Source organism: Erpetoichthys calabaricus, assembly GCF_900747795.2.
Source record: "Erpetoichthys calabaricus chromosome 1 unlocalized genomic scaffold, fErpCal1.3 SUPER_1_unloc_12, whole genome shotgun sequence".
Lineage (NCBI taxonomy): Eukaryota > Metazoa > Chordata > Cladistia > Polypteriformes > Polypteridae > Erpetoichthys > Erpetoichthys calabaricus.
In genome coordinates this window covers 256,916-282,803 of record NW_026261577.1, presented here as the reverse complement: position 1 = coordinate 282,803, position 25,888 = coordinate 256,916, and the positions used below count along the sequence as shown (strand labels likewise).

Sequence of the window (25,888 nt, the reverse complement as noted above, 5' to 3'; positions counted from 1 at the left end):
TGACCCAGAAGTGGTTCTTGGCCGAACCCACAAGTCCTTATTCCCTCTGGGTCAGGGTAAACAGTCCTTTCTTCAGCCCGTGAGCACGTCGTTCCTTCCTGTCACGTGATGATGACACACTCCCGGGTTATAGGGCACATAAGAGCCCACTAGCTACCTTACAGTGACTCCCGGCAGCCCCCAAGGTATCCAGCAGTGCTGTGTATACAAACTACAAAGTCCATGAGGCCCAGCTGGAACTCGGGGCACCATCATGCTGTCCGGAGGGCTCCTCCTAGCAGCCTGGGGGTGGCGACCGGAGTCTGTAGCCGGTCATCCATCACAATATATATATATATATATATATATATATATATATATATATATGAATGGAAGAGAAGGTCTGTGATACGGTTTGCATATTTGCAGTTGGAGATCCACAAAGGGAGAAAAAACGAATCACGTATCATAAAATAGTTTTATTCCTGAGCTTTCAACCCCTGTCAGGGGTCTTCATCAGAGGATAATGCTTAGACTTACAAGAATCAAAGGCAATATATAGCAACACATTCAGTGGGGGGTGGGTGGAGGTGACTAAGTCCGTATGATGAAAAGGGGGGGGGGGGGGGGGGGGGTTATCGTTAAATTAAAGTGCATATGTCCTTCTTAAGTTGGCATATGCTGGGTTTATGTCCAAGTGTCTGTTGATGGCATTTTCATATGCACTTTAATTTAACGATAACCCCCCCCCCCCCCCCTTTTCATCATACGGACTTAGTCACCTCCACCCACCCCCCACTGAATGTGTTGCTATATATTGCCTTTGATTCTTGTAAGTCTAAGCATTATCCTCTGATGAAGACCCCTGACAGGGGTTGAAAGCTCAGGAATAAAACTATTTTATGATACGTGATTCGTTTTTTCTCCCTTTGTGGATCTCCAACTGCAAATATGCAAACCGTATCACAGACCTTCTCTTCCATTCATATATATATATATATATATATATATATATATATAAAAACATAGGAACTGGGGTGCAGAAAAATGGTAGCAGGTGCTCTGGACTGATGAGTCAATATTTGAAATATTTGGCTGTAGCAGAAGGCAGTTTGTTCGTCGAAGGGCCGGAGAGCGGTACAATAGTAAGTGTCTGCAGGCAACAGTGTAGTATGGTAGAGGTTCCTTGAACGTTTGGGACTGCATTTCTGGAAATGGAGTTGGAGATTTGGTCAGGATTAATGGTGTTCTCAAGGCTGAGAAATACAGGCAGATACTTATCCATCATGCAGTACCATCAGGGAGGCATATGATTGGCCCAAAATTTATTCTGCAGAAGGACAACGACCCCAAAGTCATTAAGAACTATCTTCAGCGTAAAGAAGAAGAACAAGAAGTCCTGGAAGTGATGGTATGGCCCTCACAGAGCCCTGATCTCAACATCATTGAGTGTGTCTGGGATTACATGAAGAGACAGAAGGATGTGAGGAAGCCTACATCCACAGAAGATCTGGGGTTAGTTCTCCAAGATGTTTGGAACAACCTACCAGCCGAGTTCCTTCAAAAACTGTGTGCAAGTGTACCAAGAAGAATTGATGCTGTTGTGAAGGCAAAGGGTGGTCACACCAAATATTGATTTGATTTCGATTTCTCTTTTGTTCATTCCCTGCATTTTGTTGATTGATGAAAATAAATGATTAACACTTCCATTTTTGAAAGCATTCTTTGTTTACAGCATTTTTTCACACCTGCCTAAAACTTTTGCACAGTATTGTGTATGTATGTATGTCATATATATATTCGTGTCTTTTTTGTTTTTCAATGCAGTAATATGTATTATTATAATATAAGATATATTAATATATAATAATATATATATTATTACCGAATTGAAAAACAAAAAAGACACGAAGAACGTCACTAAATTTTACAAGAACTATTTACAGGAAATCTTACTGTAATTAAAAAAAAAACTCAGTTCATGATCACAAAAACAGACGGTCCAGTGGCAGCCTCAGACAAAAGCAGCTTCTCCGATGACATTTTGGTTTAATAGGCTCATATAAGACAGCAGGGCACTGAGCCACCCAGCCTCTCTCCTGCTACAGCGTATTCTCGCTCAATTGGCACGTGACCCGATATCGGAGACAGGATGACGTCATCCAATGCGACGGCTCCTGAAGCCTCACTGCCACCGTCTAGCTTGCTTTGTGAAACACTGTCAGAAGTGTCACCGAGTTCAGAAAGAATCTCATCGGCAACAGGCAGACAGTAAGTACTTTGGAGATGCGCTTTATGGACGTGTGAGTTTTCATTCGCTCCATTAGAATTACCGCGCGCGGCGAGTTCGTGTTCGTTTGCCCTCCGCTGAACTTTGCTCGAGTGAATCCTCCTGTGGCCACCCGCGTGCCATTGCAGTCATTCGTATCAGCAGTTCACTTCACGTGGCTGAATCTCAAATTTTAATTCGTAGCACCCAATCACACCGCTGGCGCCTGTTCATTCCCCTCCGAGTGTCCTTTTGTCGTTTCCTTCGCGAATCGCCGGCATCGAGCAGACGGCCATTCCACACGTAAGACGCTTTGATTTCTGCCTTTGTTTCTCTTGTCACTCCGCGGCGCTCAGTTCTGACAGTTGCGGGGTTGGTGACCGGCCGGACATTGAAAGAGCGGTGAGGAGTCCCTCGGGCAACTTTGTGTTACTGCCTTACAGTTCTGTCAGAATGAATTTGAATCTCAGCCTGTTTTTTAAGTCTCTATGCAGTTTCCATGTCTGCTCTTTTGTTCTTCTTTTCTCCACTTCTCTAAAGATGCTCATGTTTAGTGGCCTGGCAAATCTAACTTGTCTTGGTGTGGTTGTGGACTTGAATGTGAGTGTACCCTATGATGGTCTATAGCTGGCTCCTGCCCTGTACAAGTACTCTGGTTTTCTTCCTATACCCCAATAACTTTTTGTTTTGCACTGGACCACGGTGGTGAGGTGGGCTGTGTGGGTCACCTCTTTGTGCCACTCTTAGGTGAACTGTCAGGACAGTGCCCTCTTCTGCACAAGACCAACTTTCATTTAATTTGAATATTCATGAAGGTCAATAATAAGCCGCTTTTACTCTGGTCCCCCACTTTTAGGGTTACCAATAGCACACTGGTCCTGAACAAATCTCTGCAGATGATCTCTAGTCACATGTGTGACGACAGGTCATTTTCTAATCCTGGATTTATACACAAGCACAAACAATAACAAGGTGTCATTACTTTTGTAAGAAACATCTAAAGCAGTTAAATAAATGCTGCTTAACAGGAGTTCTGAAATAAAGGATAAATGTTGAACTGACAAGTTTGATTTCACACTGGAAGCTTCAAAGCTGGTAAAAGGAAGGGGCAGATTTAGAAAATTAAAGCAAGACAAACTTGTGACATTTGTTTTTTTTTTTAATTAATTTGAGTATTCTGTTAAATATTGCTCTTTAGTAATATTTTTTTAACCAGCTAATGATGCAAATTTAAATCTTGCAATAGCAAGTGTTGCAATTCAAACAGAATGGGTTTGTGATTAACTAGACTTTGAAACCATGTTGTTACAAAAACATCTTAAGAGTTTTTATTTAAATGAAAGTATCCTGAATAATCTTGGAATTCAGTAATTCAACAGTATAATGTTTTGAATTTAAATTTTTAGTATGAATTTTAAGCAGTGTTTTTCAACTACTGTCTGAGAATGATTAGAAATGTGCACATGCTAAGATAAATCAGACAGTTCATGATATATCATTCTTTATAAACTCTGTGCTGAAACTCCCACCAAGATTGTAAACCCTACCTTGTGCTATTGCACTGAGGATCTCCATCCCTGCCCCACATTACATTTCAAGACTTGCATTATATTTTGAGATTTATGAATACCAGTACTTCTTTAATGGGGGGGTGGAATAGGATTTCTGTGTTTGCTGTGGTATCAAAGGGTGTCCAGCCTTGTAAAATCGTGTTGTATTAGTATATCACATACAAAAGTTCTAATATCATAACATCCCTAATATCAACAAATGGTGCCGAGTCATAATGGTGTGTCGTAAAGTCATGACACACTCCCTGAGACTGTTTCATATCTGGTCACCTGGTATGAAGATTGATTACTTACTCTGCCCATGTGGTCTCAGTGAATAACTTGACTTGGCTTCTTTTTTAACTGATGAGGATATAGAAAAATGGGACTTAAATGTGTTACATTTGTATTGCACTTCTGAATTAATTAAACCCTGTGTTCTATACAGAGAAAATGAAGAAGATGCCAAAAATGTATCCAGCCAGCCAGAAGAGTTTACAGAAAGAACATCAACGTGAAGATGATGTCTCTGAAAAGAGGAACAAAAGAAAGGGTAGGACTAACATTCAGAGACCCCGCAAAATTATAAACCGTATGAAGGTGAAAGACTGTAATCCTCAATATATGGGCCCAGATGAAGACTTAAACAGATTGGGCTCCAGTTTGGGCAGACGCTGCTACTTGAAGGACAGTAAAGCCCACAAGCCGTCAGAATCCACGAAGACTAACACAGTGAGGCTTGAGAAGAAATTGTGTCCAAATCAAACTGGAGAAGGTATGTGCTAAAATAAAATACGGCAGTTATGATTTACCTGAAGGGTGCTTTCTTACATTTTCACTCTGCTTAGAAACAAAGGCTTTTTAAAAAATACGGGTTTCATTTTTAAAGTATAAGGAACAGAAACAATTAATCCTGTAGACTGGAATGAGGAGGCCTGGCTGAGTTGTTCTTGCAGTTGTTTCACCCAACACTATCACTTCACAATTTCCTTAGTTTGGGTTGTATCTCTTTTTAATAATAATCATTAGCTGAATGTCTTTATTATGAAGAAAACCTTTTAATAGATTTTAGACAAATTAAAGAAAAGTCAAATCTGTTTGTTTCTAGCTTTCTTTGAAGAAACCCTTTTAAACAATAATGTATTACCTTTTTACTTTCTCCACATGTAGTATTGTGGAGTAGACATGTCACCCATTTGACTGTTCAATAAATTTGCACAATTTAGACCCCTCTGAATGAAAGTGTTTCACGTCTGCCTGTGTGTAAGAATCTCTGTGCATCAGTGGAGTGCAAACCTGTGAATGGATAAACCAGTCCTGTTCACATTTATCATTATATATTCTGAAATTGCAAAGACTTTGTGAATGTGAAGAAAACTGGGTCACTGAACTTTACTGAGTTAAAGAAACAAAATTGTTAGTTAAAGCAGGATTTCATCTAAAACGTGTGAAACATTCTATGAAATTAGTTTTAAAGGATTTTGATGTTTTTAGCCATTTCATGTTTACTGTCAATTCAGTTGCCCCATATGAAAAGGGGCTGATCTTTGTGATGTGGTGACTTTTTTATTTTTGAAGTTTTTGAAAATACAAGTTGGTACAGTACTTGAAATCTTTTTGAAATTCATACATTTTAGAGCAATAGAAAAAATGTTGATTCAGTTCAGGTAATTTTATTTTGTAGCACTGTTCACTGAGTGGTGGCTCTAATAAATTCACAGGTATGATCTAATGAAACATTTTACAAATGATTAATCACATAATGAGTTAAAACAGACAGGAAAACAAAGCCATTTCAAACTGATTAACATAAATGAAACAGAACAGTATCTGTCAATGAAAATCAAATATGAAGAACACGGCCAATTATGACAAAGCTAGGAGAGTGAGGACACCATGCCACCATCTTAAATAAGGAGGCAAGATGACATCACGTGATGGAGCTAAGCCACGTCAGCAGCCACAAAATGTCCACAAATTATGTGATTGACGGAAGGGTAAAACGACTTATAAAAATAACAAAAATACAGTGATTGGGGGGGTGGGGGTGTTATAGTACAAAACATGGCCTAAACTCAGAATAGGGTGTAGGTGATATCAGAACTCGACAAATAATGCAAAAACAAACTTTAACTATAGGAAGACAGTTCAGTTAGTACAGCCTACATGACTGTATGCCACCCAGTAAAGGCGTTTAGTGTTAGGAATTATTACTTTTTTTTAGAATAGATAAGGAAAACTGCGAAAATTCAAAACAATTGGTTTAGACAAACAGTCCATCCACCAAAAAACCACGGCTGAGTTCATCAAAAAACTACATGGAGTGAAGGAAAACGTCAGAATTAAAAGCATGATCTTCTCAAAATAAATACTATTCTGGTGCTGTATCAGTTTAAAAAGGGTCACTATGTAGACTGATGTCCTGGGTCTCTAGCCGTACCTTTTGCCCAACTTTAACGATAGGAGTAGCCTTACATTTGCAATCAGAAAATCATTTGGCCAAGAGCTTTTCAAAAAGTTTTTGAGCCAAATTCAACTTTTCACAAAACTGTTAAATATGTAATTATATAAAAACAGATGTAAAAGTGGAGAGAAAGGTTACTCAATGAATCTAGAATGACAACCATACAGGCACTCAAATGGTGACATTGTAGGAGCAGAGTGAACTGGTACATTCCTAGCAGAGTCGGCAATGGGTAGAAAATCAACGCAGTCATCTTGATTAGGACCAATCAAACAGCACAAGTGTTTCTGTAGGTCTCTGTTAATTCTTTACATTTGCCCATTAGCTTCTGGCTGATAACCAAACATTTTAAGTTTTATAGAACAACCAAATCTCTGACAGAATAGTTTCTAGAAGCGAGAAATAAATGGAAGACCACGGTTTGATACACCTTGATATACTGTATAAAACCATACATACTATCAGTCTTTTCTACAGGGTGGTCCAGATCTAATTATGCAGATCCAGATCATCTGGGTGACTTTGATTTATGTGGGGACGATTCCAGTTCAGCGCAAAGCCAATTCTTCATGTCGTCAGTTCGCACACTTCTCGATGGTCTTGGATTTTTCGATTGATTTTCTATGTAATAAACTTAAAGTTATAGCGTAATGAAAATTGCATAATTAGATCTTGACCACCCTATAGAAAGACACCTGCCAGGTGTTTAGTAGAAGGGAATAAGATGCACACATTTCACAACTCAATCTACCTCCAGAAAAATTGTATTAAAACCCTTGGAGGAAGGCATATCAGTAATAAAGTCCATGGTTTACTGCTCCCATGAACGTAATGGTACCGGAGCAGTCCAACATGTAGCTTGTATAATCCCAAACATCTTCATGCATACTTTTCCAACAAAAATTTGGCTGAAGTATCTTTAAACTCTGTGGTCAGATGACACAGTTCCAATATTTGCTTTTAAATGCTAGGAGGAACACACACACACACACACACACACACACACACACACACAGCCTGAATGAAGGTATTTTGGGCAGACTCAACCTCTGTCATTATATTATCAATTAATGGTAAGAATATACAGGTAAAATTCCGTTACAACGAACTCCTAGGGGCCTAAAAAATATTTTGTTGTAACAAAAATTTTGTTATAATGAGATTCTATATTTGTTACTGTAGTGCTTTCTTTAACTTGCGTCCAGGCATTTGCAATCATTTCCATAGCTTCTTTTGCATTAATTTTAATCAAATCCTACCTACAAGTTATGCTGACGATAATTTTTCTTAGCATTTCCTTGCAATAAAACACTTTCAGGGTGTGAATGATGCCCAAGTCCAATGGCTGAAGCACTGCTGTATAGTTGGGTGGGAGGAATTCAACACAAACATTATCTAAATGTGGAAGCATGTTGTGGGCAACACAGTTATCAATCAGGAGCCGAATCATCCTTCTTCATATTGTGAAGTTTCTGAACTCTTGAGACCCTCCCCATCCAATGGGAACGACGCGATTACAGTGTCTGTGGAGGATTGTTTGTCCGTTGACGGGGCAGGGTAACAACAGGCTCATAGCGCTGCAGTGAAGCGACACAGAAGCAAATCCTAAAAGATCGGGGTCGCACTATAAGTCCCTGTCTTACACCCCAAAACACAAGGCTGAGTCTCAGTACTTTATCTAAACCAGCGTTGTTCAGCTTGAAACAGGAACGGCACACTTATTTATTGTAGCGTGATCTGCCACTCTGCTATACTCAGACACAGCAGTCAGGCAGGGTCATGGCCAGATCAGTGATCAAGTAATCCTGTTACCTGCATTTACAATGTTCCTTGCATATCACCCATCAATATCTTTTCATTTTGCTTTTTTCAGAGAGATGCAGCACAGCTTTGAGCCGACTGTTGCCCCGACAACAGATAAACAGTCTTCCATAGACACGGAGTTTGGACTTTGGGACGCTCTTCGGCGTGCTGTCTAGTTGAGGGAGGGCCCAAGAGAGTTTACAAACCTCACATTTTCTTGAATGAGTGCCGCATTAATAGGAATGTTTCTTGAAAGAGCATCACTGAACCACATAAAAATGGCTTTTTCGACGTCTTCAAATGTAGCAGTTCACATACAATGGCAACCCGAGATTTTTCTTTTTTTTCTCCGTCTTTTAAGAAAGTTGACAGTGTTGATGGCGAAATTCCAAATTCACTGGCAGTGAAGTTCACTGGCCTAATCTGCAAAAGCCAATAATGAAGTTAGCTAATGTCGACATGCTGGGAAAACAGAGATACAGTGATATATGCTTCTTCACAGTGTAAAGCTGCACCCAGTTGGGTGTGTCTTGTTCTGAAGACCTCCAACCTTTCTTGAGCCCATAAAATTGCACTGTATATGCCTGCCTCCAATCAGCAATCAGTACAAATGAGTCATTAAATGTGAGAGGACTTCCAATATCGTAATGCATAATAAAATATTCTGAATAGTTCTTCAAATGCTTCTTTTTTGCTGAACATCAAAGGGACAACCCTACCTTGTTTTTGTTATAGGAAAGGGGCAAGTATATAGCGTTTTAAACAAGTAAACATACTCCACTTCAAACTCTGTTCTATTGATAACCTGCAGCAAAATGGCCTTTTTTGTGTTTAGCAAGATGAAATACCCAATTTATGACAAAGGACTGTGTTAAGATAGCAGAAATGTGATTTTAAAAAAGGTTAGGTTATGGATGAAAAACAAGAAGGCAGAAATTTACCATCAATATTTTTAAGTTAGAGAGGCTTGAATCTCTGACATTAACTGGGGAACCTGTCTGGTTTGTATAGCAACATAAAGAACAACTTGTTGACTCTTGAATTTAAATGTGTGCAAGAGGTGCCATCCTTCTTTGTAATAATAAGAGGATGGGATAGTTGATTTCAAATGGAAGAAATTCTCTGCCTTCCTACAACTACATACTCCATAGCTTGGTGTGTCTGTGATGTGGGAAATTATTTAATGTAGCAGAGTTAAAATACGGAACAATTAGTAACTGCTAGATTGTGGTCTTCAGAGTAGGACTGGACGTGAAGCAAATATTTTGAAGTCCTAGCATTTGATGTCTGATATATAACGGCACGTCCTTCTGCAATAAATCTGAAAATCAAAAAAACATTGGGCAGAGTTCTTGTATTAGCAGTGCTCATTACATGAGGCTTAATCAGTCTCTCTTTTCCAGAAAAACTCTAGAATTTTGACTGGGCAAAGTAAAAGGAGTAAAGGGTACTTTAATATTTCTGGCCTCCCAGTGTGTGTATAAATCTATTTCTACTTCTTGTTCCTGACCTCGAGCGGGATAAGTATCAGTCTTATTTCTACGCAATTTATACAAAAGAAAAATACATGCCTGAGCCTTTCTTTATTAATCAAATAACTGTAAAACTCATAGTTATAACTTCACTAAAAATCTAATGTCTCTGATGAACCATGGGATTTTGTGCACCGCTCCTTCTTCTTTCAGTTGCTCCCGTTAGGGGTTGCCACAGCGGATCATCTTCTTCCTTATCTTTCTGTCCTCTGTAACTTGTTGTGTTACACCCATCACCTGCATGTCCTCTCTCACCACATCCATAAACCTTCTCTTAGGCCTTCCTCTTTTACTCTTCCCTGGCAGCTCTACCCTTAGCATCCTTCTCCCAATATACTCCGCATCTCTCCTCTGCACATGACCAAACCAACACAATTTCGCCTCTCTGACTTTGTCTCCCAACCGTCCAACTTGAGTGGACCTTCAAATGCCCTCATTTCTAATCCTGTCCATCCTCGTCACCCCCAATGCAAATCTTAGCATCTTTAACTCTGCTACCTCCAGCTCTGTCTCCTGCTTTCTGAGGTCTGTGGTAGGAGTGACGGATGCATTCAACATGGAGGTGGGATTACATCAAGGATCAGCTCTGAGCCCTTTCTTATTTGCAGTGGTGATGGACAGGTTGACAGATGAGATTAGACAGGAGTCCCCGTGGGCTATGATGTTTGCTGATGACATTGTGATCTGTAGTGATAGTAGGGAGCAGGTTGAGGAGACCCTGGAGAGGTGGAGATATGCTCTAGAGAGGAGAGGAATGAAGGTCAGTAGGAACAAGACAGAATACATGTGTGTGAATGAGAGGGAGATCAGTGTAATGGTGAGGATGAGGGGAGTAGAGTTGGCGAAGGTGGATGAGTTTAAATACTTTGGATCAACAGTACAGAGTAACAGGGATTGTGGATAAGAGGTGAAGAAGAGAGTGCAGGCAGGATGGAATGGGTGGAGAAGAGTGTCAGGAGTAATTTATGACAGACGGGTATCAGCAAGAGTGAAAGGGAAGGTCTACAGCAGTGGTCCCCAACCTTTTTGACAGCAAGGACCACTTTATTAGATGCAAATTTTCCACGGACCGGTCGGTGGGGGGAGGGGGGAGGGGGGGCAATTTTATATACAATTTACATAACATTTCTTTTATTATTAAGTTATTAAGCAGTTTGCATATGCAGGAGACAGAGCTGGAGGTTGGAGAGTTAAAGATGCTAAGATTTGCATTGGGGGTGACGAGGATGGACAGGATTAGAAATGAGGACATTAGAGGGTTAGCTCAAGTTGGACGGTTGGGAGACAAAGTCAGAGAGGCGAGGTTGTGTTGGTTTGGACATGCGCAGAGGAGAGCTGCTGGGTATATTGGGAGAAGGATGCTTCTTTTGACACCCACTGCACGCCTAACCTACCTGGAAAGGAGTCTCTCTTTGAACTGCCTTTCCCAAGGTTTCTTCCATTTTTCCCTACTAGGTTTTTTTTGGGAGTTTTTCCTTGTCTTCTTAGAGAGTCAAGGCTGGGGTGCTGTCAAGAGGCAGGGCCTGTTAAAGCCCATTGCGGCACTTCCTGTGTGATTTTGGGCTATACAAAAATAAACTGTATTGTAAACTGTAAGGGTAGAGCTGCCAGGGAAGAGGAAAAGAGGAAGGCCTAAGTGGAGGTTTATGGATGTGGTGAGAGAGGACATGCAGGTGATGGGTGTAACAGAACAACCCCTGTGGAAACCCCTAATGGAAGCAGCTGAAAGAAGTATGTAAATATATAAGTGGCTTACTGTCTAATAATTTTGATTGCCCAAGGCGGGAGTTCACACTTATTCCAATAAATTAGCTCCTCAATTAGCACAGTTATCCAAACAAGGTGGAGTGGTCATAGGGACCATAACTGATTTAGCACTAGAACTACCAGAATCTATGAAAAAACTCATAGATCCGGCCCACCTTAAAACCGTTCTCACCTCTCTTTTGTCTTCTAAATGTGCCGATTAAGACGAGCCAGCAAGCAGCCGGCTATTCCATCCCCCACCGTCGCAGAACGTTCACAAAGTTTTCCCAGCTCATGCCTTGTTTGATTATCTGGGAGTGACTGAACTGCTAGAGTTTTAGAGTGGAAATAATAGATTGTTATTTTGGAACACACGAATTCCATGTGCGTTCCGTTTCTACAGTAATCTGTGTAAACACATTTTGAAATATTTCTAAACATATATAAACATTTTTTCATATTTTAGTAGTAAATGACAAAATTTAGGCATAAACTATATAATATACTAGCAAAATACCCGCGCTTCGCAGCGGAGAAGTAGTGTGTTAAAGAGGTTATGAAAAAGAAAAGGAAACACTTTAAAAATAACTTAACATGATTGTCAATGTAATTGTGTTGTCATTGTTATGAGTGTTGCTGTCATATATATAATATATATATATATATATATATATATATATATATATATATATATATACACACACACACACACAAACATATATATACACATACATATACACACATACATATACATATATACATACATATATACACACATACATACATACACACACACACACATATATATACATATATATATTTACATATCTACATATATATACACACATACAGTGGTGTGAAAAACTATTTGCCCCCTTCCTGATTTCTTATTCTTTTGCATGTTTGTCACACAAAATGTTTCTGATCATCAAACACATTTAACCATTAGTCAAATATAATACAAGTAAACACAAAATGCAGTTTTTAAATGATGGTGTTTATTATTTAGGGAGAAAAAAAATCCAAACCTACATGGCCCTGTGTGAAAAAGTAATTGCCCCCTTGTTAAAAAATAACCTAACTGTGGTGTATCACACCTGAGTTCAATTTCCGTAGCCACCCCCAGGCCTGATTACTGCCACACCTGTTTCAATCAAGAAATCACTTAAATAGGAGCTGCCTGACACAGAGAAGTAGACCAAAAGCACCTCAAAAGCTAGACATCATGCCAAGATCCAAAGAAATTCAGGAACAAATGAGAACAGAAGTAATTGAGATCTATCAGTCTGGTAAAGGTTATAAAGCCATTTCTAAAGCTTTGGGACTCCAGCGAACCACAGTGAGAGCCATTATCCACAAATGGCAAAAACATGGAACAGTGGTGAACCTTCCCAGGAGTGGCCGGCTGACCAAAATTACCCCAAGAGCGCAGAGACGACTCATCCGAGAGGTCACTAAAGACCCCAGGACAACGTCTAAAGAACTGCAGGCCTCACTTGCCTCAATTAAGGTCAGTGTTCACAACTCCACCATAAGAAAGAGACTGGGCAAAAACGGCCTGCATGGCAGATTTCCAAGATGCAAATCACTGTTAAGCAAAAAGAACATTAGGGCTCGTCTCAATTTTGCTAAGAAACATCTCAATGATTGCCAAGACTTTTGGGAAAATACCTTGTGGACTGATGAGTCAAAAGTTGAACTTTTTGGAAGGCAAATGTCCTGTTACATCTGGCGTAAAAGGAACACAACATTTCAGAAAAAGAATATCATGCCAACAGTAAAATATGGTGGTGGTAGTGTGATGGTCTGGGGTTGTTTTGCTGCTTCAGGACCTGGAAGGCTTGCTGTGATAGATGGAACCATGAATTCTACTGTCTACCAAAAAATCCTGAAGGAGAATGTCCGGCCATCTGTTCGTCAACTCAAGCTGAAGCGATCTTGGGTGCTGCAACAGGACAATGACCCAAAACACACCAGCAAATCCACCTCTGAATGGCTGAAGAAAAACAAAATGATGACTTTGGAGTGGCCTAGTCAAAGTCCTGACCTGAATCCAATTGAGATGCTATGGCATGACCTTAAAAAGGCGGTTCATGCTAGAAAACCCTCAAATAAAGCTGAATTACAACAATTTTGCAAAGATGAGTGGGCCAAAATTCCTCCAGAGCGCTGTAAAAGACTCATTGCAAGTTATCGCAAACGCTTGATTGCAGTTATTGCTGCTAAGGGTGGCCCAACCAGTTATTAGGTTCAGGGGGCAATTACTTTTTCACACAGGGCCATGTAGGTTTGGATTTTTTTTTTCTCCCTAAATAATAAAAACCACCATTTACAAACTGCATTTTGTGTTTACTTGTGTTATATTTGACTAATGGTTAAATGTGTTTGATGATCAGAAACATTTTGTGTGACAAACATGCAAAAGAATAAGAAATCAGGAAGGGGGCAAATAGTTTTTCACACCACTGTATATACAATGGAACCTCTAGATACGAGTTTAATTCGTTCCAGAACTGAGCTTGTATAGCGAATTTCTCGTATCTAGAACAAACTTACCCATTGAAAATAATGGAAATCCAGTTAATCCGTTCTGCACCCCAAATATATTAACATAAAAATCAATTTTCCTAACAAATAACACTGATAAATTATATATACTGTAGTCTACCTTTAATAAATAACACTGGTAAATAATATAACTGATTATTAAAAGAATCAAAACAGGTGTCCAAAGTGCAGTAGAGCATTCAATAAATCTTTAAATAAATAATCCTTAAAACAGTTGTGAAGTGGAGGTTTAAAATACACAAGAATAACAATCCTTTAACACGAGGTTAAAACGTCAAAAGGATGCCGTCTTTAAAAAACAGATGACAATCCCCGGTGCTTCTTCTCTGTTAGCGTCTCACCTGCGGGCTCTGCAACAGGCGAGACACTCTTAATGCAGCTGACCTTCTCTACACCGTCCTGCTTCAGCTGTTTGGCTCGCCTGTTCAGCTCACTGTTCAGCTACATGCGAGCCTGCACTCACTCGCCTGCCTGCCTGCCCCCCCCCCCCCCTCTCTCTCTCTCTCTCTCTCTCTCTCTCTCTCTCTCTCTCTCTCTCTCTCTTTTCTTTTACTTTTTCTCCCCCTTAACCGGCTCGCGCTTCTCTATATATGCGGGGAGGACATGGCAGCTGCAGCCCATCAGCCACAGGAACAATCATGGATGTGGGCAGTTTCCCACCTGTGCACTTAAGTGAGAAACGCAGACACCGCAGATCGCGGCTCGCAACTGCTACCACGCCCCCTCGCTAAGCTGAGAGCTATACCCACAGCCAGCCTGGCTCGTGGCTCGTTACGCGAGCCAATGCTCGTATTTAGATCTGAATTTTTCGCTCATACTTTCCTCGTATTTTGAATTTCTCGTATACAGAGGTGATCGTATCTCGAGGTTCCACTGTATATATAATATATATATATATATATACATAATTAAAATCCGGCGCCGCCGAGAGTGGCAGCCTTTTCAGCAGCTCCGTGTATGACTGTATGTGTACTTTTATTTTTTACTTTTATTTTTCTATTTCTATTTTTATTTATTGATCACTCCTATTACTTTATTACTTTATTGTATTATTTTATGTGGATTCATTCCCTGGACACACTTACTTTTACAACGTGGGCATGGAGTTTTACACGCCAAGACTTGCCTTTGTGAATTTCCCATTGGGATTAATAAAGTATCTATCTATCTACATATATATACATATATATATATATATATATATATATATATATATATATATATATATATATATATATAAATAATATACACATATCTACATATATATACACATATAGCTGATTACCCAGTGGCTTCACTCACTGAGTGCAAGAGAAACAAATAAAATGTATGTATAAAATAAGTTTGTTAATTGCCAAATTTATTTTTACACAGATAAAGAGCACTTACAATAACATAGAAATCAATATAAACAACATTAACATCATTATCATATGAGAATATGAAGTAATATATAAGAAGCACATTGCATATAAATATAAATTAAACAGTAAAATTTTCTTCTATAATACGCTACCGTGGCTATTCGTTTGTCTGTCCAGGATTTTAAATCACCTGTAGCTCACAAACCGTTTCATCTATTGACTTGAAATTTGGTACATATATACTAGGTCACGTGTACTATTCGCTTTCAGGGTGATGATTTTATTACTCTTTTTATCTTTATTTTATTTTATTGTAGAATCAACTCACAGCTGTGCGCACCATACTAAGTTATCGCAACACAAAAACTAACAATCAGTTTTAACGGGAAAAGATGCCGACGAAAGAAGAGAAGCAGCGGGACGCTAGAGTGAAGAGCTGCTCATTAAGCAGCAAGCGCATCAACCACTGAGCAAACGAATGGTAAACGTACAGAGAAAGAGGATAAATACTATGAATGGTCATGTCAAGTGTATTCACTCCACGTTATCGTGCAGTGCGCTGTTACTGGTATTTTGATAAAAGAATTTGAACAACATATAAGAAGCGTATAAATTATTAAACAGTAAAACATTAACATTTAAGAAGTAAAGATACATTGAGTACTACTGCAGTGCTTTCGGGTATAGTACATTTTTTGTTTGCCCATTACATGCATAAATGTATACATTTTTTGGTGTACCTACCCGAGAACACGCGACATGACCCGGCAGTTAAAAGTTTCTCGCTCCAGCAATTTGAACTCTGTTACAAAGTCTCGTTTATACCTCGTGTCTTCTCATTAAACTTGTATCTCGCGAATATGGTATTGCAAATGGCAGCTGGAGCGTTTCTATAAACTCAATTTAAACTTACGGTTTACACCGTGCTTTGAAGATGCATAGTACGCGACACGTGTTTCGCCATAATTGTGGGCTCATCAGGCGTACACACTCACTGCACTTCCTTACGGGAATTGAACCTCGGACGTAGAGGCGAAGCCCCTAACGTTGTGCCACGGCGTGTGGTTCGTTCATTTGACAGCATGTAGATCGGGGTAATTACATTGCAGGCATTCGTAGTCTGATTCACAATCTGATTGTATGGGTGGTTACCTACCAGGTAACGCTTGTGGTTGGTCAGCAAGCCGGCTAACTTCTGCCACGGTGCCCTCTTTCAGTTGTGAGAAGCAGATCATAGAATGGTTGAAATAGTTTAATATCCATCCATCCATCCATTGTCTCCCGCTTATCCGAGGTCGGGTCGCGGGGGCAGCAGCTTGAGCAGAGATGCCCAGACTTCCCTCTCCCCGGCCACTTCTTCTAGCTCTTCCGGGAGAATCCCAAGGCGTTCCCAGGCCAGTCGAGAGACATAGTCCCTCCAACGTGTCCTGGGTCTTCCCTGGGGCCTCCTCCCGGTTGGATGTGCCCGGAATACCTCACCAGGGAGGCGTCCAGGAGGCATCCTGATCAGATGCCCAAGCCACCTCATCTGACTCCTCTCGATGCGGAGGAGCAGCGGCTCTACTCTGAGCCCCTCCCGGATGACTGAGCTTCTCACCCTATCTTTAAGGGAAAGCTCAGACACCCTGCGGAGGAAACTCATTTCAGCCGCTTGTATTTGCGATCTCGTTCTTTCGGTCACTACCCATAGTTCATGACCATAGGTGAGGGTAGGAACATAGATCGACTGGTAAATTGAGAGCTTCGCCTTGCGGCTCAGCTCCTTTTTCACCACGACAGACCGATGCAGTGCCCGCATTACTGCGGATGCCGCACCGATCCGCCTGTCGATCTCACGCTCCATTCTTCCCTCACTCGTGAACAAGATCCCGAGATACTTGAACTCCTCCACTTGAGGCAGGATCTCGCTACCAACCCTGAGAGGGCACTCCACCCTTTTCCGGCTGAGGACCATGGTCTCGGATTTGGAGGTGCTGATTCTCATCCCAGCCGCTTCACACTCGGCTGCGAACCGATCCAGAGAGAGCTGAAGATCACGGCCTGATGAAGCAAACAGGACAACATCATCTGCAAAAAGCAGTGACCCAATCCTGAGCCCACCAAACCGGACCCCCTCAACGCCCTGGCTGCGCCTAGAAATTCTGTCCATAAAAGTTATGAACAGAATCGGTTACAAAGGGCAGCCCGGGCGGAGTCCAACTTTCACTGGAAACGGGTTCGACTTAACTGCCGGCAATGCGGACCAAGCTCTGGCACCGATCGTACAGGGACCGAACAGCCCTTATCAGGGGGGCCGGTACCTCATACTCTCGGAGTACCCCCCACAGGATTCCCCGAGGGACACGGTCGAATGCCTTTTCCAAGTCCACAAAACACATGTAGACTGGTTGGGCAAACTCCCATGCACCCTCCAGGACCCTGCTAAGGGTATAGAGCTGGTCCACTGTTCCGCGACCAGGACGAAAACCACACTGTTCCTCCTGAATCCGAGGCTCGACTATCCGACGGACCCTCCTCTCCAGGACCCCTGAATAGACTTTTCCAGGGAGGCTGAGGAGTGTGATCCCTCTGTAGTTGGAACACACCCTCCGATCCCCCTTCTTAAAGAGGGGGATCACCACCCCGGTCTGCCAATCCAGAGGCACTGTCCCTGATGTCCATGCGATGTTGCAGAGGCGTGTCAACTAAGACAGTCCTACAACATCCAGAGCCTTGAGGAACTCCGGGCGTATCTCATCCACCCCCGGGGCCCTGCCACCAAGGAGTTTTTTGACCACCTCGGTGACCTCAGTCCCAGAGATGGGGGAGCCCACCTCTGAGTCCCCAGGCTCTGCTTCCTCATTGGAAGGCATGTTAATGGGATTGAGGAGGTCTTCGAAGTACTCCCCCCACCGACCCACAACGTCCCGAGTCGAGGTCAGCAGCGCACCATCCCCACCATATACACTGCTTCCCCTTCCTGAGACGCCGGATGGTGGACCAGAATCTCCTTGAAGCCGTCTGAAAGTCGTTCTCCATGGCCTCCCCAAACTCCTCCCACGCCCGAGTTTTTGCCTCAGCAACCACCAAAGCCGCATTCCGCTTGGCCTGCCGGTACCTATCAGCTGCCTCCAGGGTCCCACAGGACAAAAGGGTCCTGTAGGACTCCTTCTTCAGCTTGACGGCATCCTTCACCACCGGTGTCCACCAACGGGTTCGGGGATTGCCGCCACGACAGGCATCGACCACCTTACGGCCACAGCTCCGGTCAGCCGCCTCAACAATAGAGGCACGGAACATGGCCCATTCGGACTCAATGTCCCCCACCTCCCTCGGGACATGGTCGAAGTTCTGCCGGAGGTGGGAGTTGAAGCTACTTCTGACAGGGGGCTCTGCCAGATGTTCCCAGCAGACCCTCACAACACGTTTGGGCCTACCACGCCTGACCGGCATCCTCCCCCACCATCCAAGCCAACTCACCACCAGGTGGTGATCAGTTGACAGCTCCGCCCCTCTCTTCACCCGAGTGTCCAAGACATGTGGCCGCAAGTCCGACGACACAACCACAAAGTCGATCATCGAACTGAGACCTAGGGTGTCCTGGTGCCAAGTGCACATATGAACACCCCTATGCTTGAACATGGTGTTCGTTATGGACAATCCGTGACGAGCACAGAAGTCCAATAACAAAACACCTCTCGGATTCAGATCGGGGGGGCATTCCTCCCAATCACGCCCTTCCAGGTCTCACTGTCATTGCCCACGTGAGCATTGAAGTCTCCCAGCAGAACGAGGGAGTCCCCAGAAGGTATGCCCTCTAGCACCCCCTCCAGGGACTCCAAAAAGGGTGGGTACTCCGAACTGCTGTTCGGTGCATACGCACAAACAACAGTTAGGACCCGTCCCCCCACCCGAAGGCGAAGGGAGGCTACCCTCTCGTCCACCGGGGTAAACCCCAATGTACAATGTATAGTTTAATATATATAGCAAAATCCCCGCGCTTCGCAGGGGCTAATATGGTATTGCAAACGGTAGGGGGAGCGTTTCTATAAACTTAATTTAAAGTTACGGTTTATACCGTGCTTTTTTTCATTATGTTTTCGTACCTTATCAATTGTGTAATGTGTTTTTTGAACAGGTTTGATTCATCGAAGTGATCACTCCTGCTGCGTTCAGTCACTTCACGTGAGCCAGTCTCTTGTGTGATGTTGCGATGTCCTCGGGTTTATTTAATGTTAGCTAAGACCCGGCAGTTAAAAGTTTCTCGCTACAGCAATATTAACTCTGTTACAATGTGATCCAAACTGTCGTTTATACCTCGTGTCTTCTCATTAAACTTGTATCTCGCAAATATGGCATTGCAAACAGCAGCGGGTCAGTTCACGTGCTTACGTGGGAGGCGTGATGACGCGATATATTTTGATATATATCAAAATACCCGCGCTTCGCAGTGGCAAAGTACTGCTTTAAAATTTTTATTAAGAAGAAAAGTAAACCTTTTTAAACTGTGGCTTCGCCTCTTGCGCTGATGTCGCCTGTCCGCTGTTTTATAAATGAACGCCATATAAGGCCGTCCTTTCTCCTTCACAGTCAGTTCACGTGATTACGTGGGAGGCGTGATGACGCGATACGCAACCCCCAAAACCCCGCCTCTCACGGCCAGTGAGTTGCAGTCCATTACTGTATATGGCCAAAAAAGAGGTTCCAGTTATGACCGTTACGCTTTGAATTTCGAAATGAAACCTGCCTAACTTTTGTAAGTAAGCTGTAAGGAATGAGCCTGCCAAATTTCAGCCTTCCACCTACACAGGAAGTTGGACAATTAGTGATGAGTGAGTCAGTCAGTCAGTGAGTGAGTGAGTCAGTCAGTGAGGGCTTTGCCTTTTATTATTATAGATGAAGACTGAAGTCCAAAGATCAAGTAAACACTTTCACAAAAAGATAAACAAAATACAACAGTTTTCGTAGAGTAGTGGTAAGATTTGCTGACTTGTAATCAAGAGTCCCCGGTTCGATCCCGACTTCCTCGTATATTTGCTGTTTTCAGTAATGAGCTGCTCTTATTGTTAATATTATACAGTACACACATACACTTGGTTTGCGTCTGTAACATTTATAGGACTTGTAAAAGTTTCCATATTTTTTTCACTTTTATTCTCTCTAAATCACGATCATGATACATACTAAGTCGCGGATAGTTGACACAGACTGCTCAGCCAATCAGTGCGCAGCAGGCCTTTTGTGCCTTAGAGACCCGAGTTCGATTCCCCGCTGGAAAGAGAGTGTTATTTTTTTTTTCTTTTTAACCATATAAAGTGGTATGCACTGTCAGTCAGTCAGATCGTTGTATTTTCATGTGGGATGCTCCTTTTAAAATATTATTTTTAACAATTGAGACTGCAATTAACATGAACAAGTGTCTTTATAACTGTTATAATATATATAAAAACATCTAAGGGGATAGATAAATAGCTATAGCGTGTCTTTATTTGATCCAAATAAATAACATGTGAGCTGATTTATTTACTTATCTTCCTATAGCATAAAGTCACAAGTGAACTGTTGAGCTTCCTCTGTTTGATCGTCAAGGGCATGCTCACAAATTCCACGTGTAATGCCATGAAAAATACCTGCTGACACTTTAGTACGTGAGCAATGGTACGAGAATGCAGTCAGACTTTTTTTTGGGCACATACACCACGCTAGTGTTTAGATCTGGACGGTGTAGCGTTGGCGAGCTCTGTAAGCCGTGCTGTTTCTTTGAAGGACAGGTGATTGGCAGGATGACGCTAGACTTTTGCCTTTACGCCTGGTGCAGCTGCGTTGTTCTTTTATGTGAGTCGACGTTTCTTGCGGGGAGGGCTTCTGTTTTCTCCGATCTGAGTTCACGTCTTTATTTGAAAACAGCAGTGTCACATCGGGGCGAGTGTGAACGCTAACTTTGACAAGCACTATAAATTTACAGCGGTTGTTACAGACGTAAATCAAATGTATGTTTTTATTGTATAATATTAACAATAACAGCAGCTGTCTACTCAAAACGGTAAACTTGAGAAGCTACTGCATCGAACCCAGAAGCTCTTGATTGGGAGTCAGCAGTTGTGTGGGGGAACTGTTAACATTTAAATCTGATGATTGTATATAAAACCGTGTCACAACTTGTGCGCGAACGAGACTGGGAAAACTGTGGACGTGGATGTGAGTGGTATGTGTGACTGAGAATGACTGGTATGAAGCCTGAAGTCCAAATATCAAATAAACACTTTCACAAGTACAACAGAACAAGTGCGCTTTTATTCAAGAATATAACTGAAGAAAAAAGAAAGCAGGTTGCGGTAAGCGGTTGATGTGACACCTTGCGTGGTGCAATGCTAAGAACTGCTGATTCCCAATCAAGAGCTTCTGGGTTTGATGCTAGCAGCTTCTCAAGTTTGCCGTTTTGAGTAGAGAGCTGCTATTATTGTTAATATTATACAATAAAAACATACATTTGATTTACGTCTGTAACAACTGCTGTAAATTTATAGTGCTTGTCAAAGTTAGCGTTCACGCTCGCCCCGATCTGACATTGCTGTTTTCAAATAAGGATGCGCTATAACAGACGTGAACTCAGATTGGAGAAAACAGAAGCCCTCCCAGCAAGAAACGTCGACTCACATAAAATAACAACGCAGCTGCACCAGGCGTAAAGGCAAAAGTCTAGCGTCATCCTGCCAATCACCTGTCCTTCAAAGAAACAGCACGGCTTACAGAGCTCGCCAACGCTTCACCGTCCAGATCTAAACACTAGCGTGGTGTATGTGCCCAAAAAAAGTCTGACTGCATTCTCGTACCATTGTTTGCGTACTAAAGTGTCAGCAGGTATTTTTCGTGGCATTACACGTGTAATTTGTGAGCATGCCCTTGACGATCAAACAGAGGAAGCTCTCCAGTTCACTTGTGACTTTATGCTGTAGGAAGATAAGTAAATAAAGTAAAACTAGTAAAACTAAAAAAAAGATGCTAACTTTGCCAAGTACTATACATTTACAGCGGCTGTTACAGTCGCAAATCAAATGTATGTTTTTATTGTATAATATTAACAATAAGAACAGCTTACTACTCAAAACGTTTATTTTGGAAGACGTTAAGACTCGAACCCTGAACCTTATGAATTGAAGTCGGCAGCTCTAACCAGTATACTACCCAAGAAGGCAGGACAGCAAGCAGCACCAACCTGGTTTCTTTTTCTCGGTTATAGCCTTAGAAAAAAGCGCATTTGTTCTGTTATACTTTTATCTTTTGTGAAAGTGTATAAAGATATTTGGAATTCAGGCTTCACACATTATACACTTCATGCCTACATTTTGTCAATTATAACTAAAACATGAAAAACGTTTCTGTTTTAACGATGTGTTTACTGTGCATAGATTGTTGTAGACATGGAACACACATGAAATGCAAGTGTTCCAAATAACGATATCGTATTTATAAAAGGTGTCATTTTGCATGACTTCTCACTCTATACAGCTCTAAGCAACTGACAAGTAGGTAAACAGACTTGAGCTGAGAAAACTATGTGCTGGTGGGGGGATGTGATAGCAGGCTGCTTGCTGTTTGCTGCTTATCAACACATTTAAAGGACAAAAGATGCTGACGGAGAAGTGCAAAGCATTTTAAGGTGGGACGGATCTACGAGTTTTTTCGTAGGCTCTGGTAATTCTAGTGTTAATGAGTCCTTGACAATGTCAATGTCACTGTGCATGTAGATGTACTGGCTTTATCATCCTTGACATTTCTGTATGGGGTCTTCTCTAAAAGGTCTGCAGGTCATGTTGGCCACCCTTGCTGCCCCAGTTGCTCTTTCTTTTTCAAGTCATCACCAAGCCATTAATGATAGTTGCTCATGACTTGTTCCTGGTCCATGGTAACTGCATCCTAATATGGCTTCATGTGTTTGTTAATTCAGTCTGCAAATGTTGGGATTGTTGAAGTATTAACCCCATTAGCATGCTTTTGTAAAGTGGGTTGCAAAAGGCATACACTGTTAAACACTGAATATTCTCTTGTAGTGCTATTTTATTTTAAATATTGGTCTTTTAGAACTTTAACTCATTTTTATTTCTGTAGATTTTCAGGAGAATGACAACTTGTCCTCTCTTCAGAGTCGTCCACAAATTAAACAACCTGATAAGAATAGGAAGAAACTGGCATCTGCAACAAAGAACTTGGTAACGGCCTCTCAGCACCCTAGATTTCAGCCCATTGTGAAGCTAACAAGGATCGATGCCATCAAATCTCAAGGAGTGTACAATCTAAATCCAATCCGCCAACAGTGTGTGGGAACATTTAAATACAAATTGAATTCTAAAGATAATGGAGGGATTCATGGGAGTAAGAAACCGTTTCACTGTGTTGAAGGTGGGAAACAATTCTCAGATAGTCACATGCCTAAGAAGCGTAGAGAAGATAATACAGGGAAGGAGCCACACCACCGTTCTGAATGTGTTAAGAACTTTTCAAAACCCTGCCATATCACAACTCCCATTGTAGAGAAACCATATTTGTCTAAACGTGGCAAACGATTCTCACAAGTGAGCCACCTTCAGACACACATGATTGGTCATGAAGGACAGGGTTTATGTCATTGTTTACCACATGATGGACATTTTTTTGACAAGAGCAGTCTTTGCAAACACAAAAGAATTCACAATGGAGAGAAACCATATTGTTGTTCTGAATGTGGCAAACGGTTCTCAAAAACAAGCCATCTTCAGACACACATGAGAGTGCACACAGGAGAACAGCCATTTTCCTGTTCTGAATGTGGCAAACGGTTTTCACGATCAAGCATTCTTCATACACACATGAGAGTGCACACAGGAGAACAGCCATTTTCCTGTTTTGAATGTGGCAAACAATTTTCAGATAGCAGTAATTATCGCAGGCATTTAAGAGTTCACACTGGTGAGAAGCCCTATTGCTGTCCTGAATGTGGCAAAAGATTTTCCAACACAAGCAGTCTTCTGCGTCATGCAGGAGTCCACCTTGAAGACCATCCTTATGCCTGTTCTGAATGTGGCAAGAAATTCTCACAAAGTGGCATTCTTCAGACACACATGAGAGTGCACACAGGAGAACAGCCATTTTCCTGTTCTGAATGTGGCAAACATTTTTCAGATAGCAGTAATCATCGCAGGCATTTAAGAGTTCACACTGGTGAGAAGCCCTATTGCTGTCCTGAATGTGGCAAAAGATTTTCCAACACAACCAGTCTTCTGCGTCATGCAGAAGTCCACAATAAAGACCGTCCTTATGCCTGTTCTGAATGTGGCAAGAAATTCTCAAAAAGAGGCAAACTTCATAAACATATAAGAACACACATTTGATAGAGGCCATACTCGTTTCCTGATTGTGACAAGCTATTCACCGATAACAGCAGCCTTCATAGACACAACAGAATTCATTCTGGATTACGGCCATATTGTTGCTCTGAATGTGGCAAGCGATTCATACAACCGTGCAGTCTTCAGTGACACGTAAGAAGTCACACAGGAGAAAAGCCATACCGTTGCTCTAAGTGTGGAAAAACATTCATAGAGAAAACTCATCTTCAAGGACATATGAAAATTCATGCTAAAAAGGCAAAGTCCAAAGAGACTGTAAATAACAAAAAGAAAAATCTGAAATAATTCAGTCAGGTGTGGAAAGAAAATTGGAATTGCTCTGCTAGTTGGTTACACAGAATGCATTTGACAAAAAGTTGCAGACTCATTTTAGGCAACCCTGCTTATTAATTTACTGTAAGTGGCTTTTGCACTAATGACTATTGCACATTGTACACAGGTCTACTTTACAAGTTCTAATGTTATTTATCTTATGTTATACTTCTATACGTTTTAATATTTTACTTTACTACGAAGTTGTGAGAGAAACAGTATTTTGTTTCTCCTGTATGTTCTGCACATATAGTGAATTGACAATAAAAGGCTATTTGATTTGATTTCAGTATTTCTATTATCTTTTCTCCAGAGTCCATATTGGTGTTGTGAACGATTTAAGGTCTCCGTGACCCCTTGAACCCTCAGACTAGACGTCAGACACCAGGTAAAAGTCCAAATAATGGTTTATTAATAATAATAATAATTGTGCACAAAGCACCCTCCTCTCCACAATACTCAATAATAATAATTCCAATAACCAATAATCCTCCACACTCCCAGACGCGTTGCCATCCTTCCACCCAGCTCAGCTCGACGTCTGGGATTTCCCATAGTCCTTTTATAGTCCTGATCCGGAAGTGTTTCGCCCTCTCTGTCCACGTGACTAGGAACACTAACGGGTCATATAAAGACTCTTCTTCACCCCGGAGGCACGTCGTTTCTTCCTGTCATGTGATCATGACGCACCTCCGGGTTATAGGGCACATAAGAGTCCGACAACCTCGCTACAGCGACTCCTGGAGGCCCCCATGGTATCCAGCAGGGCTGTGCATATAAACTACAGAGTCCATGATGCCCTGCTGGAATTCAGGGCACGTTCATGCTGTCGGGAGAGCTCCTCCTGGCGGCCTGGGGGTGAGGGCCGGAGTAGAAAGCCGGCAATCCTTCACAATGTTCACACTACTCTCTGGTGTGGCTGCTGCTCTTTCTGTA

At 41.7% G+C, this 25,888-nt stretch overlaps 1 protein-coding gene across 1 annotated transcript; it reads left to right on the top strand.

Annotated features, from left to right (window-relative positions):
* Nucleotides 1-2,142: 2,142 nt before the first annotated feature.
* LOC127526335 (gastrula zinc finger protein XlCGF57.1-like) lies at nt 2,143-25,142 on the top strand. Its single transcript, XM_051921630.1, has 3 exons — nt 2,143-2,250; nt 4,247-4,573; nt 23,364-25,142. The coding sequence occupies exons 1-3, from the start codon at nt 2,145-2,147 to the stop codon at nt 24,620-24,622; spliced, it is 1,692 nt and encodes a 563-aa protein (XP_051777590.1). The 5' UTR covers nt 2,143-2,144; the 3' UTR covers nt 24,623-25,142.
* Nucleotides 25,143-25,888: the final 746 nt, after the last annotated feature.